Source organism: Leptosomus discolor, chromosome 1 (genome assembly GCF_034619465.1).
Source record: "Leptosomus discolor isolate bLepDis1 chromosome 1, bLepDis1.hap2, whole genome shotgun sequence".
Taxonomy (NCBI): Eukaryota; Metazoa; Chordata; class Aves; order Leptosomiformes; family Leptosomidae; genus Leptosomus; species Leptosomus discolor.
In genome coordinates this window covers 161,396,096-161,411,795 of record NC_141391.1, presented here as the reverse complement: position 1 = coordinate 161,411,795, position 15,700 = coordinate 161,396,096, and the positions used below count along the sequence as shown (strand labels likewise).

The following is a 15,700-nucleotide window of genomic DNA, read 5'->3' as shown; positions in this document are numbered from 1 at the left end:
CAGTCTGTCTATTGTGGAGCACGGCTGTACAGGCTTTGTAAGACAAGGAGTCTCCCTAGGTGCCACAGGTGGATGAGGGGTGCTGCAGATTTTCCTAAGTACAAAGCCCAAATTTTCTGCTACTCTAAAAGCATAACTGTTTCAAAGACAGTGCAGTGTCTACTTGGTGAGAATGTTGCCTGGTTTGTGTGTGACTGTAATGTTTTGTGATATGGTAAAGCCTTGACTTTCCAGAAACTGGTAAACTCCTCCCCGTTCCAAATAAGCCATTCAAAATCCACCTCCTAAGCCGGAGCTCTGCAACTAACTCTTGTCAGTTGCAGCCAGAGACCCCTTTACTCAGCAAGCACCTAGTTATTTCAGCCCTAGGGCTTACCAAAAAAAGAAACTCTTCATAGCACAAGCCGTGTGCAACCAAGGCAGCACTCTCTACCTGAGTCAGCAAGCAGCCTGAAACTCCACACGTGGACTGCTGTGCACTCACATGCACATTTCCAGAAGGCATTACTCCTGCAAACAGTCTATCTGTGCTGCACTGCGAACAGTTTCAGTGCTGAGCAAGCACCCAAGGCAGGAAAACAATGAGGTGCTGAGGGAAAAGCACAGACTCCAGAGTGGAAGGGGTATGAGTTTCTGAGCCTGGAAGACTGGCACTGGCTTTGAGCCCTGCCCTAGGACAGTGGATGCCTGCTGTGAGATGACATTTTCCTAATTTGCATTGCTGAGCTATGTTGGGGGGGCGTCTTCTCTCTTTCAGTGTGTCACCAGTACAGATGAAGCCCTCTTTGCTGATTCTGTGTCACCTCTGGGTGTTCAGCCTCATGCCTCTCTTGCGGGCATCAGACTCGGCACAAGGTAAGAAGTGATTTCCTTCACCCGTGCCAGTTGGGCAAGCCGGGAGGGGGTCAGCCAGAGTAGTATGTGTGCTACGGTGTGCTGTTGTGCAATGCTCGTATTGTAACATGCAGCCAGAGGAGGCTGCAAGAGTTACAGGTCTCTTATGAGCACATCAACCTCCAAGGATGTAGAGAAGTGAGTGGCTCTGCCTTTCTTACTTGGAGACACTTATCCAGCAGAGGATTCAATCTGTAGTTTGGGATGGGGCTGAATTGTCTGGGGTAATGATTAGTGCCAAACATCATTGCTAATTCAGCCACATTGCTGTCTGTCTCTTCTCTGCTGGCAGGTGCCTCCAGTCTAACTTGTTGGTATGACTCACGGGCGGCTCTGTTCTGTGACTGGAACCCAGGCAGGGACCTGGTTGAAGCACCATGCCATCTGGAGATTTTATCGAAGTTAGCTTTTTGTGACAGGTGGGTGACTGGAAAGGCTGAGGAAAGCCAATGCTTTGAATGAATAGTGTCCTGGAAGGTTTACCACTTAACAAAAATGTAGGCTCCCCTTCCCCAGGCCAGGTGTAGTGGAGTTACAGAGCCGAGGGGCTTTGTCTTGAACTCTGTCTCTAACCCCATGTCAGCTGAGATGCTGCCCACTGCTCAGTGTTTGTCATCTGATGGTCCCAAACTGTCTAGCACAGCCCATCTTCCATCTCCATAGCTCTGACTGTGCTTCATTTTTCAAATAATCCCTCTTCCTTGGTAGCAACCCTCCAGACTGAAAGGCATTTTCAATGGAGAAGAAGGATGTATACAGATGGGGGCATAGGAGAGTGGAATTAAAGTTATACAGAGGCCATTTGCCCATTGCCAGGATGAGCTGGGATGTTGCACCCTGAGTAACAATAAATGAGGGAAAATACTGTTCCACTTATCTCCCCTGGCCCTTCTCGGCTCATGCTGTTTTCCTCTCCCAGCAGAGGGGTGGGTGTGTGGCCAGTACTGCCTTGGCTGAGTCTCTGTGGTTTCCAAGTATGACATCTCCAGCCAAGAGACCTACCAGCCTACCCCAGGGCTTTCCTGGGTGCCTTTCATAAGGAGAGGCTCAGTGTGATTCTGGCAATGGGTGGGTTGCTCGTGAGCGTGATAGAGACACCTCCAAGGGGGTGAGATGGGCAAATATATTCTGGGGCCTGGTGCATGGGGACCTAGAAAGCCAAAATATTTATGTTGCTCCATGGCTGTGAATCACAGATTCTGGGGCTGGAATTTGGGATGGATTTGAAGCTATGCCATTGCTCTAGGACACCACCTCTCCCCACCGTCAGCAAGTGCCAGGCTTGATCTGACCTTACAGCTGGAGCAGGCAGCTTAGTCTGATACCCCTCAGCTGCAACCCCATGGGTGCTCTCCCACCCTGTCAGCCCTTGTGCCGTAGCTCAGCTTAGGCTGTCCAGTCACGCTTGTCAGAGCAGAAGAGAGGTCATGGCGTTGTGCTGCCAAGTGTGACGTATGGTCCTGGCTGACTGGGATGTGACCTGGTTCAGAAGACACATCTTACTCAGTATCTGAGATCCTACAGTTCTGTTAGTGGCTTGAAGGAGACCAGTGAACCCTAGAGGGGCTGGAACAGGCACCTGTCTTCCAGGACCACATTGGTACAGCTGTGGGCAGTGAGTGTGTTTGGGCTCTGCATGCCCTCTGATACCAATAGGAACCAGAGAAGGTAGCCAGAGGGTTTTGTGAAGACTTGGAAACTGGAAACCTACTGTTATCTTTGGCTTGAAGTAACTGGGATGCATTGACTTTCCATGCGCCAATGCATAAAATTTGTCTGAGTGATGCAGTGGGGAAAGAAAGTGGGATTACATCATTGCTGTAACCTGTTGAGCAAATACGGTAGGACTCAAAATGCTTTCAAAGGCCTCTAGTGTTACATAAAGTTTGACTAAATACAGGACAGCCTCCCCAGCTCACTGGAGTTCTCCTGCTTAAAACTCAGGTTATTTCTCTTACCTGAAGAATTCAAGGAGCACTGTGAATTACCCAAGGCAGAACACATGATGGGACCAAGGAGATGCATCAAGATCTTCAGCAAAAACAGTAATGTGAGTAATTCATCTGGGATGTCCTGGCTAATGACAAGGTGGAAAGGATTTGTATGTGGATTTTGGGTGTATAAACAGTGTGACACCCAGGAGCAGTATAAAAAGCCCAGGCCTAATCCCTGACTCCAGTTCTGGAGTTTGGCTTGATGTTGTGTGTTGTTGATATGCATTGCCCTTGTGGGTTCCCCTGGAGGAGGGATTTGCTTCATTGTGAGGCGGGCCATATTGTCCTGACACACGCAGAACTGGTTCAGGACAGACAGATCACATGCAGTGCCCTATGTCTCAGTTGCCGGGGTTTGGCCCTAATCCCTTCCTCCAAGGAGGGATGGACATCAGCACCAGCTCTGAGGTCACCTCTTGACCTCATTTCCCTTGAAGAGGGCAGTACCATTTTCTAGATCATTAACTGCTGTGAAGTCTGGTTAGATGTATCAAATGCAAGATGCAACAGCAACACATCACTGGAGCTAATAATGGTGATGCAAATCCTCCAGCTATTATTCTTTATTTAAATCAGTCTTTTTTTAGATTCATTATGTACTTCCTTCAGTCACATCCAGAGTTACTGCAGTCCTTGTGTTTTCAGAAAAAAACCCACCCAAATATGAGCTAATTCTCCTTATTGATAAAGTCACAACCAGCTCTAATGACAGACCAGCTTTCTTACATTTGCACATCATGTGCAAAGACAAATTGCAGGCTTGGTAAACAGCTCCAAAATCTTTTCTCTTTAATCAAGCTGATTTCCCTATTGCTTATTTAATACAGTATGATGTATGTGGCCCTTTAGTATCTTTGCATTTCAACAGTCATATTTAATACTAATGTCATCTCAATGTTACCAATGAACACAAAATGTTTTAGTAAAAATATTTTTTCTCAATAAATGTCACTCATAGAAAGTAACTTTTTTCCTGCTTAGTCAGTACATACAGCAATCCTAGCAAACTAGCATATCACAGTATTTGGTGTCCTTCTCGCCAATGAACAAAAAAATTCCAACCACATGGATTATAAATGTGGAGTACAAATCTTCAGTTCCTCACTCACCACTGAGGCTTACGCCTTTCAGCCACAGATATTGTCCATATTTATTGTCAAGTATTCCTAAACCTTTTATAGAAAGGCAATACTTAGAAATATGAATGCTTATTGATGAGGCTTCAGTGTCGCTAATGGTAAATTTTCCTTGCAGACTCAATGCTTCACCACTGCAGACCGTCTTACCATGTCTGTCCATTGCCAGATTGGAGAAAAAAGGTCTATACCTGTGCAAATAGAAGATTTCAGTCCACTCTCAAACAGTGAGTACTCATCTGTCCTGCAGTCTCTTAAGCTTCCCCACGAAATGATAGCTAATTTCTCTTCCCTATCCACCTGTATGCAACTCATAGCTGATTTTAGACTTGTATCTTTTCCTTGTCCCCTGATACAACTAGCAGAAATGAACCACATTGACTCCTGCCCCTTGTAACCCTAATGTGCAGTGTCATGCCAGACACCTCCTGTCCTGTCCTGTCTCTGGGACACTGTTGAGGGTGCTTTGCACTAGGAGTTCTGGCTTCAAACAGGCAATGCCAGTTCAGCTGACCTCCTGAAAAATGCATGATGCAAGAAGGGAAAGTCTTGCTGCTCTTCCCCTGTCCCTCCTACCTGATACATGCTTCCACCCTCCTTTAAGCCAGTTTTGGCATGCATCAGCCTTGTTGAAAGGATTCAACTCACTAATCCAGAGGAAAAACATCTGGTTGAGTCATTTTTTGCTGGATGTGTGAGTTTACCTAGATCAAGGAGACATCCAATAGAGCTGCTGCAAGGTGAGGCATTAAAAGGCATGGCTGGAGTCAGGGTTTGGGAAGGATCAGCCTAGACAGTCTGTGTAAGTCCATCCCCTGTGGCTGTGGCTCTCTGAAAGAGCAGCTGGGAAGCAGCTGTCTCCCCAGCCATGCTTCATTCTGCGTGGATCACCCCTACAAGACAGGATGCTTGGCCATGTGGGATTGATTGCACTGACTGCAGGGGCCACTCTCACAGGCTCACAGGAGGAGTTGCCTTTAACGTAGTCTAGAGACAAGAGGCCTTTTGCCATCAGTGACAGTGGGGAAGAAGGAGGATCAGCGAGGGAGAACTCACTAACCAACTCACATGGCTGTGGCTGGCTCGAGTTTGTGAGCACAGCCAAGACACCAACCCTGCTGCAGTGGGGTTTGTGGTGGAATCCTGTTATGGACAGAGAGTGTGGAGGTATCAGCCCTGCTCCTTCTCTCTTTCCAGTAAAACTGAGGCCTCCAGGAAATCTTCATCTTGTTAGCAAAACTGGGAACACCTACAACTTAACGTGGAGCCTGAATATTTCCTCTCACTATTTGGATGGGAAGCGGGAATACCAAGTGAGGTACCGAACCATGAATCAGTCCTGGGAGGTGAGTACAGAATAGAGTACTGGGATCTGTCACCATACAAATCCTGGTCTTCTTTATATCACCCAAGACTTGCTCCTGGGCCTCCTCTCAGGATGAAACCAGTTTTGGTGAAGCTGGAGAGCAGATGACATCCCACACACTTATATCTGTGTCACCTGCTGCCAGTGTTTGGTGATGACGTGGAGGCAGACAGGAATCCCATTTTACTTAGTGCTGTCACAAAGAAATCCAGACAGCTCCAGGACAGACCTGAAAGGGATGAAAAAAAGCAAAGCAAAGAAGAATTTTTCTCCATGGTGAACGAGCGGTGCATGAGGTGTAGGGACCTGAGACAGGTCCTCTCTGAGGGCCTTCGAAAAGATGGGTATGTAAGGCTGTGAGCCAGGGTGTTGATGATGCTCTAATTTTGCCCTACTCCCAGGCGGCCAAGAATTTCAGCATTGAGCAGGACCAGATGTGGGTGGTGTTTGAGAGACTCTCACCTGACTTGAAATATGAGGCAGCTGTCCGTGCAAGGCCAAGGGCCTCAAGTACCTACAAAGGCGTGTGGAGCGAGTGGAGCGAGACGATACTGTGGAGGACACATGCTGACCGTAAGGATCAGAGTCAGACAGATTGACTTGGAGGGGGAAATGGGCGCTCACAGAAAACAAGGTAGAAGGGCCAAAGCAGGTGAGAAGCTGGAGGAAGACAGGTAAGGAGGATTGTGTTGACCAAAGAGCAACAGAAAGATTGGAAACAAGCTGTCCTTCCTAATCTGTTAGGTCAGGCTGGCTCAACAGGGCTTAAGGACAAAGACCCTCTAACCCCAGCAAAGCCCCTCTAACTTTCAGAAGCCAGGCAAAATCCACAATATATAAATCAGGGACTGCTTCCCCAGAGCAATAAGGCCCAATGTCTGATCTGCCTGAAGCAGTGGCCAGGACTGGCATTTTCCCAGGTGCTAATGTGACCTAGGAACATAAATCCAGCTTTCTAAAATGTCCCAGTTCATGGGAGCCATTGATCAGTGAAACACAGTGAAGCAGAGTACTCAGTTCCTGAACCAAAGGACACCTGAGCCCAGGAAGCAAAGTCTCATGGATAATGGAAGAGATATACACGTATGTTAAGTCCCTTCCAAAAAAGGTCTGCTGAGACATCAGTCATTTCCATGAACCACAGCATGGGGGAAACCTCCAGCCTTGAAAGACAGTGCCCTGAGCAAGTCTTTTCGGTGAGTAGTTAGCTGTGGTCTCTGTCATTTCTTTTCCAAAAAATAAGCAGATAGAGGATATTCATTCTCATGTCGCCCCCACTCTACCCCTGCTCAGCCCGTTGCTGTTGTGCCTGGTGCTGGTATAAACAGAGGAGCTATGTTTAGAAAGGGCACTGTGTTGCTGTGGCGATCAAATTTTGACAGTGTGTGATGTCAATGAATAGGATACAGCCGCAACCAGTTGTCATAGCAACCAAGACCCAAAGATAACCAGGGTACCAGAGGCAGAGGAGACAAAGTGATCCAAGCAGCATCTCAAGGACAGGCAAAGCAAGGATGTCCTAAAAATGTCTCCTCCTTCTTTTACTTTTCTTTGCTCCTTCACAACTGCTCCAGAGATGCTCTGCAGGCCCAGACCAAGGGACACTAGAGATGGAGGAAGATGAGGGGGGCAGACAGAGGAGACAGGCACCAAAATAGCAAGACCAAGCAAAGGTGCGCTGGGGAGATTAAGAAAAGTTTGAGATGATGCCAGACAAGCTTGAGGAGTGCTGGCAGCGCTGACAATGTGGAAACTCAGTCTCTTTCTCCTAACCCTACAATCCAAGTACTAAAATATGGTAGAAACTGTAACCTTTCTAGCCTCCTAAAGCTTTCCTATGCCTCTTCAAAGAAAGAAGCCAGCCCCTTGATCCCTGACCTTTTCTATCCTTCATCCTCCTGCCTTCTCAAAGACCCCTGTCATGACTCTGTCTCCCCCACTAACTCATAATGCTGTTTCAAGTCTCCAATCCCACCTAAGCTGGTTTTGGGACTCCCTGCTTTGCTTTGCAATGAGACAGACAGATGGACTTTTCAACCAGTAGACTGTGGCACCTCATCTGGCAACCCCCAGCTGTGGTGCTGTTATGAACAAGGAGTTCAAGCTGTTCAGCACAAATTAGCTATTAAGCAATGCCAAGTAGACTCTGAAACCCATATCAGCTCAAAGGCATCCTACACAACACAGCAGAACTCATTTATCTGACCTGTATATTAATAATATTATAATATTATATAAAATTATAATAAAGGCCCACTTTGATCACCTTGAACAGCCATGGAAGGGCTGCAGCTCCTACCACCAGAATTCTGTCTAAATTTTCACAGCAACTCTCTTGTTCTCTCTCATCTTGCAGAAACATCCAGGCCAGTCCTGCCAGCTCTTATAGTGAGCAGTTGCATCTTCGTGATCATTGGGACTGCATTCCTTATTAACTTACGGACCCTGAAATGGTAAATGAGAATTAAGTTTTCCTCTCTGTCCCTCTCCTGTATCTTGTGTATCTTCTCAAAACCCAGGTAATTTTCACTTGGTGTTATTCAGGATAGAGAATTACTTAAAAATATGGTTTATAGCCCAACTTTTTGAGGCTGACATTTGTCTGGGAACATGTATCACCACCCAAGATGATGTGATTTCATCATCATCATCACATCATGCCGCACTCCTATCATCTGGTGCCATGTCCTGGCTGAAAAGTGCTGCCTCAGCACTTCTGTTGCCTAGGGGTTAGAGTGGTGATTCCCTAGCAGGAAATTGCTTCTTAAAAAGAAGGCCACTGGGTTGAGCATTCCCTCAGCAGAGAGGACCAAGCAAGCCTAGGTACTGCCACCTTCTCATTTAAACATTTGAGTGGCAGCTCAGGCAGGACGTGGTGACATTTGGTCTGTAGGTAAACCTCCTGAGGAGTACAATATTCTTCCTCTCCTTGGTCTGTGCAGTCCTGAAGTGTCTTATCACATCCTGATAAACATCTACATGATGCCTTAAAGATCTCTTTGCCAGCATTTCTACCCAGATACTGCTTTTATTCAGGATTGAAACTGTCTCACAAGGTTATCCCATGCAATAATATGGAGAGTGACCTGTCAGCATGGTGAGGTCAGAAATGGCCACAGGTTTTCGCATCTCAGGACAGGGGCAAAGAAGTAGGGTGCTGATGCTCATGGCTGTGAGCAGGGAGAAGTTTTCTCGAGGTTGAGGCAGCAGAGGCTAGATTGCTTCTCTGTAAAGAAAGAAGCAGAAGCATGCTGAAGGAAGATGGATACTGAGAAAGCCACTGGTCACTGCATTTTACCTTGAGTCATAACACAAAAGTGAGGAAGTGCTAGCTATATGGCATAGAGAGATAAAAATGCCTCCTTTCTCCACAGAGTATAATTAAGCTGGGGGAATTGGATGGAGGATAATGCTGAGGTAAGATCCAAGGGAGGATTAGACATGCATGAATAAAAATAGCATCTGCAGCAATGTAAGGTAGTTTATATGCAAGAACTAGCAAATTCTGACGCTTCAGAGAGTACAATGATTGCCTACAGAGGTCAAGAGGGTCTTTCCTCAGAGCATCCCACAGCAAAGATTCAGCAAAGAGCTGACAGGATCAGCCAACTTCTCTGAGGGACTGAGGAGCAGATTAGATCATTTCATGCTGCCTCAGGATGACAGCACACTGGTTCCAGTAAGGTAAAGGCCTCTGAACTGATGCAAGGCATACTTAGATGGCTTGCATGGCCAGTGTGTCCTAACTAACTGGGCAGAGAGTTGTGGCACAGCTTTGTCAGTGATGGTCCCACTCGGGCCATGTGGTCCTCTGAGTCACTGTGGTGGCATCAAAGCAAAGAGGGGGCAACTCACAGCAGCTGGAACTTGGAAACAAGGAAGACCTTCCCAGCTTGTCATCAGGACAGGGGCTTAAGGGGGCAGGTGGAGAGGTTAAGCTGACCAGCCAAGGCAGGGAAGAAACCAGTGAACTGTTGGTTGTGCTTCCCCAGGGAAAAGGCTAAGAGCAGTATATTTTTCAATGCCAGGTTTAACTGCCTCATCTCTATATGTCTCATCCCTCAGCTACTGCATTTCAGGCCACTCAAGAGCAAGGACAGCCCTCAGGCTTATTCCTATTTTACCTCTCCCCCATGCCAGGCTAGTACCGGTGAGCTGTGATGCTCTCTCCTACCCCCACCATAGTGCCAGATTGGTCAGGATCAGGCCCTGCTTCATTCCTCTGTCTCACTCTCTTTTCTCAAGGTTTAAGAAGATCCTGAAGATTCACATCCCAGACCCTGAGAAGTTCTTTCCCCCACTCGTTTCAGTTCATGGAGGTGACATTCAGGTATGGGACTGGAGGTGAAGCCATGTGGTTATAAGGGAGAAATGAGGGAAAGGAGGGTCCAGCTGCACATGCCTGGGACAGACAGCTGGTTAACTGTGCACACACGACACATGTGCCTCTAGCAGCAGCTGCTGGGTTCTCCACTAGGGTTTTATTTTCTGACCTTCTAAATCCTGACACTCAGCTGAGGCACCTCTAATTACAGAACTGAGAAACGGCAAACCGCGCAAACCTCAGCACGCTGCTCCCCTAATGGGGAGCCTGAGAAAACAAGGGACCTGCAGGAGGGAGCTTTGCCTCTTAGATCACCTTCCACCCCACTTCAGTCCCTTTCTGCCTGTCCTAGGCTGCCCAGCTTTTCCCCAGATTTCCTGCTGTGATCCCCTCCTCCTGGCTGTGAGCCTTTCCTCTGCTCCTAATATGAATTGCCATCACGCTGGATAGTACTTAGCTGTGTTTTCTGCATTCTTGTTGTCTCTTTCCCTTCTTTCTCCACCCCCTTTCTCCCTTCCCCTAATCTCTCCGTGAGTATGGGCAGCTGCAAGGAGACAATTACCATTCTGTGCAGTATTAAAGGGAGTGTCAGATGCAAGACGTGGGAGGTGATCCCAGGGGGCATCTCACTTTAGGAAAGATGGAAACAAACTGCAGAGGGTCCAGAGGACAGCAAAGCTTTAGAAAAGCTTAAGTGCAAAAAAATTTAGAAACCTTAAGCAACAGGGGAAGAGTGCAGAGTAGAGGGGCAGGGGTGTGCAGCAGGCACTGAAGAGACTTTCTCAGTGCAGAAGGAGCTAGAGAGATTGGCTTTACTGGCCATAAAGGCAATTAAGTTGTATGTTATCAAAACCAGTTTATTTTTAAGGATAATGAAGAACTGCAGGCTGTCACTCATAGTGAGTATGGAAATGTAGGCACAAGAGGCCTGGAAGAGTACTTCAAGCAAGAAATCTGCATAGGGCCATGTAGATGTATCAGAAACTGGTTCAGCACCTAGGAAGAGGTTGCATGAGATGGATCTCAGTACTGCTTTTCATGTTTCCACCTTCACTTCATCTTATGGTCTTGTAATTTTTCTTTCTTCCTTTCACTGTAATCCTCCATCTTCCATTCCCCCCTCCAGAAGTCTCAAAAACATAGGCTTGCAAGATCCACTCTTGATTTCAAAGTGACAGAAAGATATATTCTCTCTGGAAATCCTGCAGATGAGATGACATGAGTGTGAATTCCCCTCCCCACCACCTCCAGCAACTCTTGCTTGGACAGAGAAAAGGTCACTTGATTACTGTGGGTGCTCAGGAGAAGAATCCTTTGGTTCCTCACTGAATGTTCTACTTTGGGCATAACAGTCTCTCTCCTGTGTTTCTTCCCCAACAGAAATGGCTCTCCTCCCCATTCTCCACATCTTCCTACTGTGTGAACAGCACAACCCCAGAGATCTCCATGCTTGAGGTGATGCAGAAGAATGACCAGGAATCCCAGTTTCTACTTTCCAAGGGAACCCTGACTCCCGATCCTCCCTTAGAAACCAGTGGGCACTCTGTATCCAGCTGCTTCACCAACCAAGGCTACTTCTTCTTCCACTTGTCCAACTCCTTGGAGATTGAGCCCTGTCAGGTCTACTTCACCTATGAGCCTTTCACCCAGGAAGGCAGTGGCAGCGAGGATGGCGAGTCTTACCATGCTCTCCCCTCCCCAGACCTCTGCACACTGGCAGAGGACATGCCAATGTTGTCCCACAACTTTCTTCACTGTATCAAGGCAACCCAGAGATTCCAAAACAGCTCCTTTCTGGAAGAGACAGAAGGTGAAGCCCAGCAAGCCATGGCTATTTCTGGGGCTCTCTGGTCAAGTGAAGGCACCTCATCAATACCAGTTCTGAAACAGGATGAGAAGGTGATGGACAAAGCACCTTCACAACCTGGTGAGGCCCTACGCCAGCTGGGCACTGACTTTCCTGACCTACCGGACCTGCACAACAGCGATACTATTGTTGTAACAGAGGGGAGTGGGAAGGCAGGTCCTTCGATTGACCCCTGTACAGGAGCAGCACATGTTGGCTCTTCTTTCTCTCAGCCTCCATGTCTACAGCAAAGCCAGGATGACAATCCATGCAGAACAGCCTTCTCCAGCCAGGTCCCAAACACTGGTGCCTACCTTTCTCTGAGGGACCTCCAAAGCCAGTACAGCCATTGCTCTGTCTAGGATCTGCCTGGAGGAAACCCACAGGTGGGAAAGGCCTTCTCTGCAGGGAAGGCGAGATGGACAGGGTTTTTTTCAGGGCATGAATGTGACTTCCGCATCAAACCCATTGGGACTGTTCTTTAATGAGACTGGAGAACACAGTTACTCTAGAGGACTGTGAAACCAGAAAAGGGATAGGATGGACAAAGTGTAAATTCATGGGTGGCTATATGAGTAGCACTAGTTCCCAAGGTAAAGTGTTAGTGAAACAGACTTCTGGAAATGAGAGGATATTTTGCATGGAGAACTGGGCTGGTGGGCAGCAAAGCAACACCTACGAAATGATAAAGGCACATGAAAGGTGTTCAGTGGCTACACAGCTAATGGAGACATAAAAGCCTGATTCTTAGGCATACAGGCCAACAAGGACTTACCTTCGTAACTGAAGCTGTTTCTTGGCTATTACTGGATTCGATGGCATAGAAAACCCTTCCCACACTGCTTGAGTGCCATCCTGAACCTCACCAACTTGTTTTATCCTTCCCAGCTCCCAGTAGAAGGCTGTGCCAGCACTTCCATGCTCTGCATCTTTGTGTAAAATAGCACTCAGCTTTGAGGTTGAGCAGGCACATGGTCCATTTGCCTTGTCCCAGCCTGAAAACCTCTAATGGGAGGGAGAAATGCCTGAAGAGGTGGATACGAGATTTTGTACAAGGGACAGTAGCACTGCCAGTCAGTGCTGAGGCTGATGATGAAATGGATCAAGACATCTCCTCCTGACTGACCAAGGGTGTAATTTTTTCTGTGATGTCCCCATTTCAGGTTTTAGTCAGATGTTACATTCTGAGCTACTCAGCCCAGCTTTAGACTCAAGTCTCTAAGGCCATCTCAGAGCCACAACTGTGTCAGCTGTCTAAGCAGTGCAGTATAAAAAGAAATCCCCATTATTGGGTTAAAAATACTGGGGAAATCCCCCCCCACCACCTTTCTTTCCCCCAGGTCTGATGATGGCAGCAAAAAGGACGCACACGATTTCCCATTCTTGCTGCAATATTTTTCATGAAATCGAAAGCCTCTCTGCCCTGCTGGCAAAACACAGTTATTTGACTACGATAAGCTGATTGCAGAAGAGTTCATCCCACATCCTGTATTAGTGGAAAACATCGCAACGGTGCTGCCCATTCCTTCCATTGCTCAAGGGAAACCATTGCCTAATTAGCAGCAAAGATGTGGTGAATGAGCCCAGAAAACTAACCCACGAATCAGCACCTTTGCTGAAAAGAAAACCTCAATCCACTCACAAAGAATGAGGATAGCAAAGACTACTTTTTTTTTTTTTTTTTTTTTCTTTTTCCTCTGCATTTGCTGGTCTGGGTTGAGAAAAAGCAGTACATCATGAAAGAAAAGTGGCAAGGCAAAGGAAGACAAGCTGTGCTGGAAACATCCATCCCTGCATTCAACATCTGTACTGTCTATCTGCTTTCTTGACATACTTCTGGACTATTCAGCACTGGGAAAAAGAAAATACTAGCCCTGTGCTAAAGATCTTTCTTCTAAGAGTTTTTATATAAAAAATGTCAAGGATATTGTTGGTACTTCTGTCACCCCTGTGAGTATCACCCAGAACTAATTCTTCCCTATGTCTTTCTGTACAAGTGTTGAGCTTCGCCATTGTCCTGGTCCCATACTGTCACCTGACCTTGCATTATGCAGCCTGAATATTATTATGAGTCCCAGCTACAGGGTCATTCACTGGCTTGGATTTCACCTCAAAAGAGCTGCTCAAAGGAGTGAGGCCTGTCTGCAGCTGAGAGGGCTGGGGGGGCTATACCTCTCCGCTGATCAGCTTTTTCACCATCTGCGTCAAGATGTGGACTGCTCCATCGTCTCCAGGAGGCAGCAGGTGAAAAAGACCCGACAGATAAAATAGCACAAGGCTTGCCCAGCTGTTTGCTGTACTTTGAGAATCTTCCCAAATGGACTTCAAAATGCAACACTGAATCTCTTGCCCCTGGTGGGCAATTTGCTATCTTACATGGGCCAAGGATCCTAGCTGCGCTGATGGTTATCCTGTCCCAATGTAGATCTTCATAAGCTTTTCAATTATTCTTGCTGCTAAGATAAGTACAAAAGAAAACTTTGCCTCTTTGTAAATAAAATAAATATTAAGGAATCTACAGTGGTTTTCTGTCCTTTGGGGTGGGGGGGAAAGGATTAACAGCTTTTCTAAGTAGGGGACTAGGCAAAGCTTTGCTTGGACCAATATACCTTTAGCCCTCTTTCCTGCTCCCTTGCTCAAGGGGCTCAGCCACCTAAAGCAGAAAGCAGAGTTGGAAGTGATCCTGCTGCAAGCCCTTGAGGACCATCCTGCTGGCTCAGTATTTTCCCCCCACCTTGTGAAAATGCTGACGGCTTTCGAGCTGGCAAGCTGTTAGCACTGCATTCGCAGCCATGCTGGGTGTGAATGTGTGACACACTGCGGCAGGAAGTGCTCAACATCAGATCTGGCGATAACTGGACCTTTCTTCCAGGAAGACAAGATTATGCGGTCTCATATGTGAGTAACCCAGGTTCTGAATACCAAAGGCATAACTCTCTCAGTGGCACAGGGACCTTTCTCTGCTGGGTCCCCAAGAGCTCTTTGGAAATGTCACATGGGGAGCAGTCCCCTCTCAAGCTGATGTGAATGCACAGTGTGTGGTTCACAAAACCACAGAAAGATGCTACGACGGTGTCCATCAGTACCAGAGGCAAACCAAAACTGAACACCAGCACTGTGTGGAAAACATTGCACTAACAGCCACAGACATGAGTCGTCTCTTTATCTTAAGCCAGGAGACTGTAAAGATAGCTGTCATATCTCTCATCTCCCTCTTTCCAAAATACCTTGTTCGTAAATAAGCAACATCACTTACAGCCTCCTCCCACATCGCTTCCTTATTTTTACTGTGGAGAAGCAGAAAGTAAAGGGTCCTTGCAGTAAAGGAAGCCAGATGTGATTAAGCTTTTGGGTCCTTGGTTGATTCTGCATGCCTGTGGTGACAGTTGTGGTATGCTTGCTTAGAGAGATCAGATTGAAATTCTATATTTTTTTGTTCTGCTGAAAGCACCAGAGAAGGAGGATACTTCTTTCCCGGAATGTTGGATACAAAATAGTAAGGTCTCTGGCATTGGGAAATACCCTCAGCTGGGTTCTGACCTGCTATGGCAAGCCCTCATAATGTCAGCTTGGGAAAGCCATATATGAATACTTATATGCCTAAAGATGCAGCTAGACCCCAGTTATCTGGAGAAAGTTTGGCTCAAAATAACTTTTACAAGTGAAATCCAGTCTCTTAAATCTCTTGAGCAGTTCTGAAAAGATTTCTTATTGTCATTGCATGCCTCAGTTTCCCATATGTAAGGATAACCATACTGTAGCTTTTCATCCACATTTATCTACTAGAATCCACGATGAGGCAATTACAGCAATGGCTTTTGATCTTCATGCAGTCCTGGACTAAACTTGAACAAGTGGCAGAGCTGAAAGCAGATCTGAAAACAGCTATCCCTGCCTGGCTGCCAAAACAAGCCCAAATGAGCCCTGGCCCAAGTGAGCTCAGCCCCAGGTCAATGCCACTGGCTGGACCTCAGCCCTAGGTCAAGAGTCATACATGTCTCCATCCCCTCCACCCATTTATTGACAGAATAACTCTATTTACTCTGCTCTAGCTGGAGCGTGGTTGCTTTTTGTGAAAAACAAAGGGGAACGTACAGAGCTGAGGGTCTGTAAGCAGAAGGTGGTGCAGACAAAGTAGGT

The 15,700-nt window shown here is 47.0% G+C and overlaps 1 protein-coding gene across 1 annotated transcript; it reads left to right on the top strand.

Moving 5' to 3' along the window:
* Positions 1 to 773: 773 nt before the first annotated feature.
* On the top strand, positions 774 to 11,922 carry IL2RB (interleukin 2 receptor subunit beta). The gene is made up of 9 exons (XM_086468787.1): positions 774 to 855; positions 1,187 to 1,313; positions 2,809 to 2,944; positions 4,143 to 4,251; positions 5,222 to 5,370; positions 5,792 to 5,975; positions 7,747 to 7,843; positions 9,636 to 9,720; positions 11,095 to 11,922. Exons 1-9 carry the CDS (start codon positions 774 to 776, stop codon positions 11,920 to 11,922), a joined length of 1,797 nt encoding a protein of 598 aa, XP_086324913.1.
* The last annotated feature ends 3,778 nt before the right edge of the window (positions 11,923 to 15,700 follow it).

What these genes read in the sequence shown, in the direction of transcription:
- IL2RB (XM_086468787.1), top strand. Translation starts at nt 774, where the DNA reads ATGAAGCCCTCTTTGCTGATTCTGTGTCACCTCTGGGTGTTCAGCCTC. An exon ending in AAGTTAGCTTTTTGTGACAG is followed by an intron (nt 1,314 to 2,808) that starts GTGGGTGACTGG and finishes CAGCCTCCCCAG; the next exon opens with CTCACTGGAGTTCTCCTGCT. An exon ending in TCTTCAGCAAAAACAGTAAT is followed by an intron (nt 2,945 to 4,142) that starts GTGAGTAATTCA and finishes TTTTCCTTGCAG; the next exon opens with ACTCAATGCTTCACCACTGC.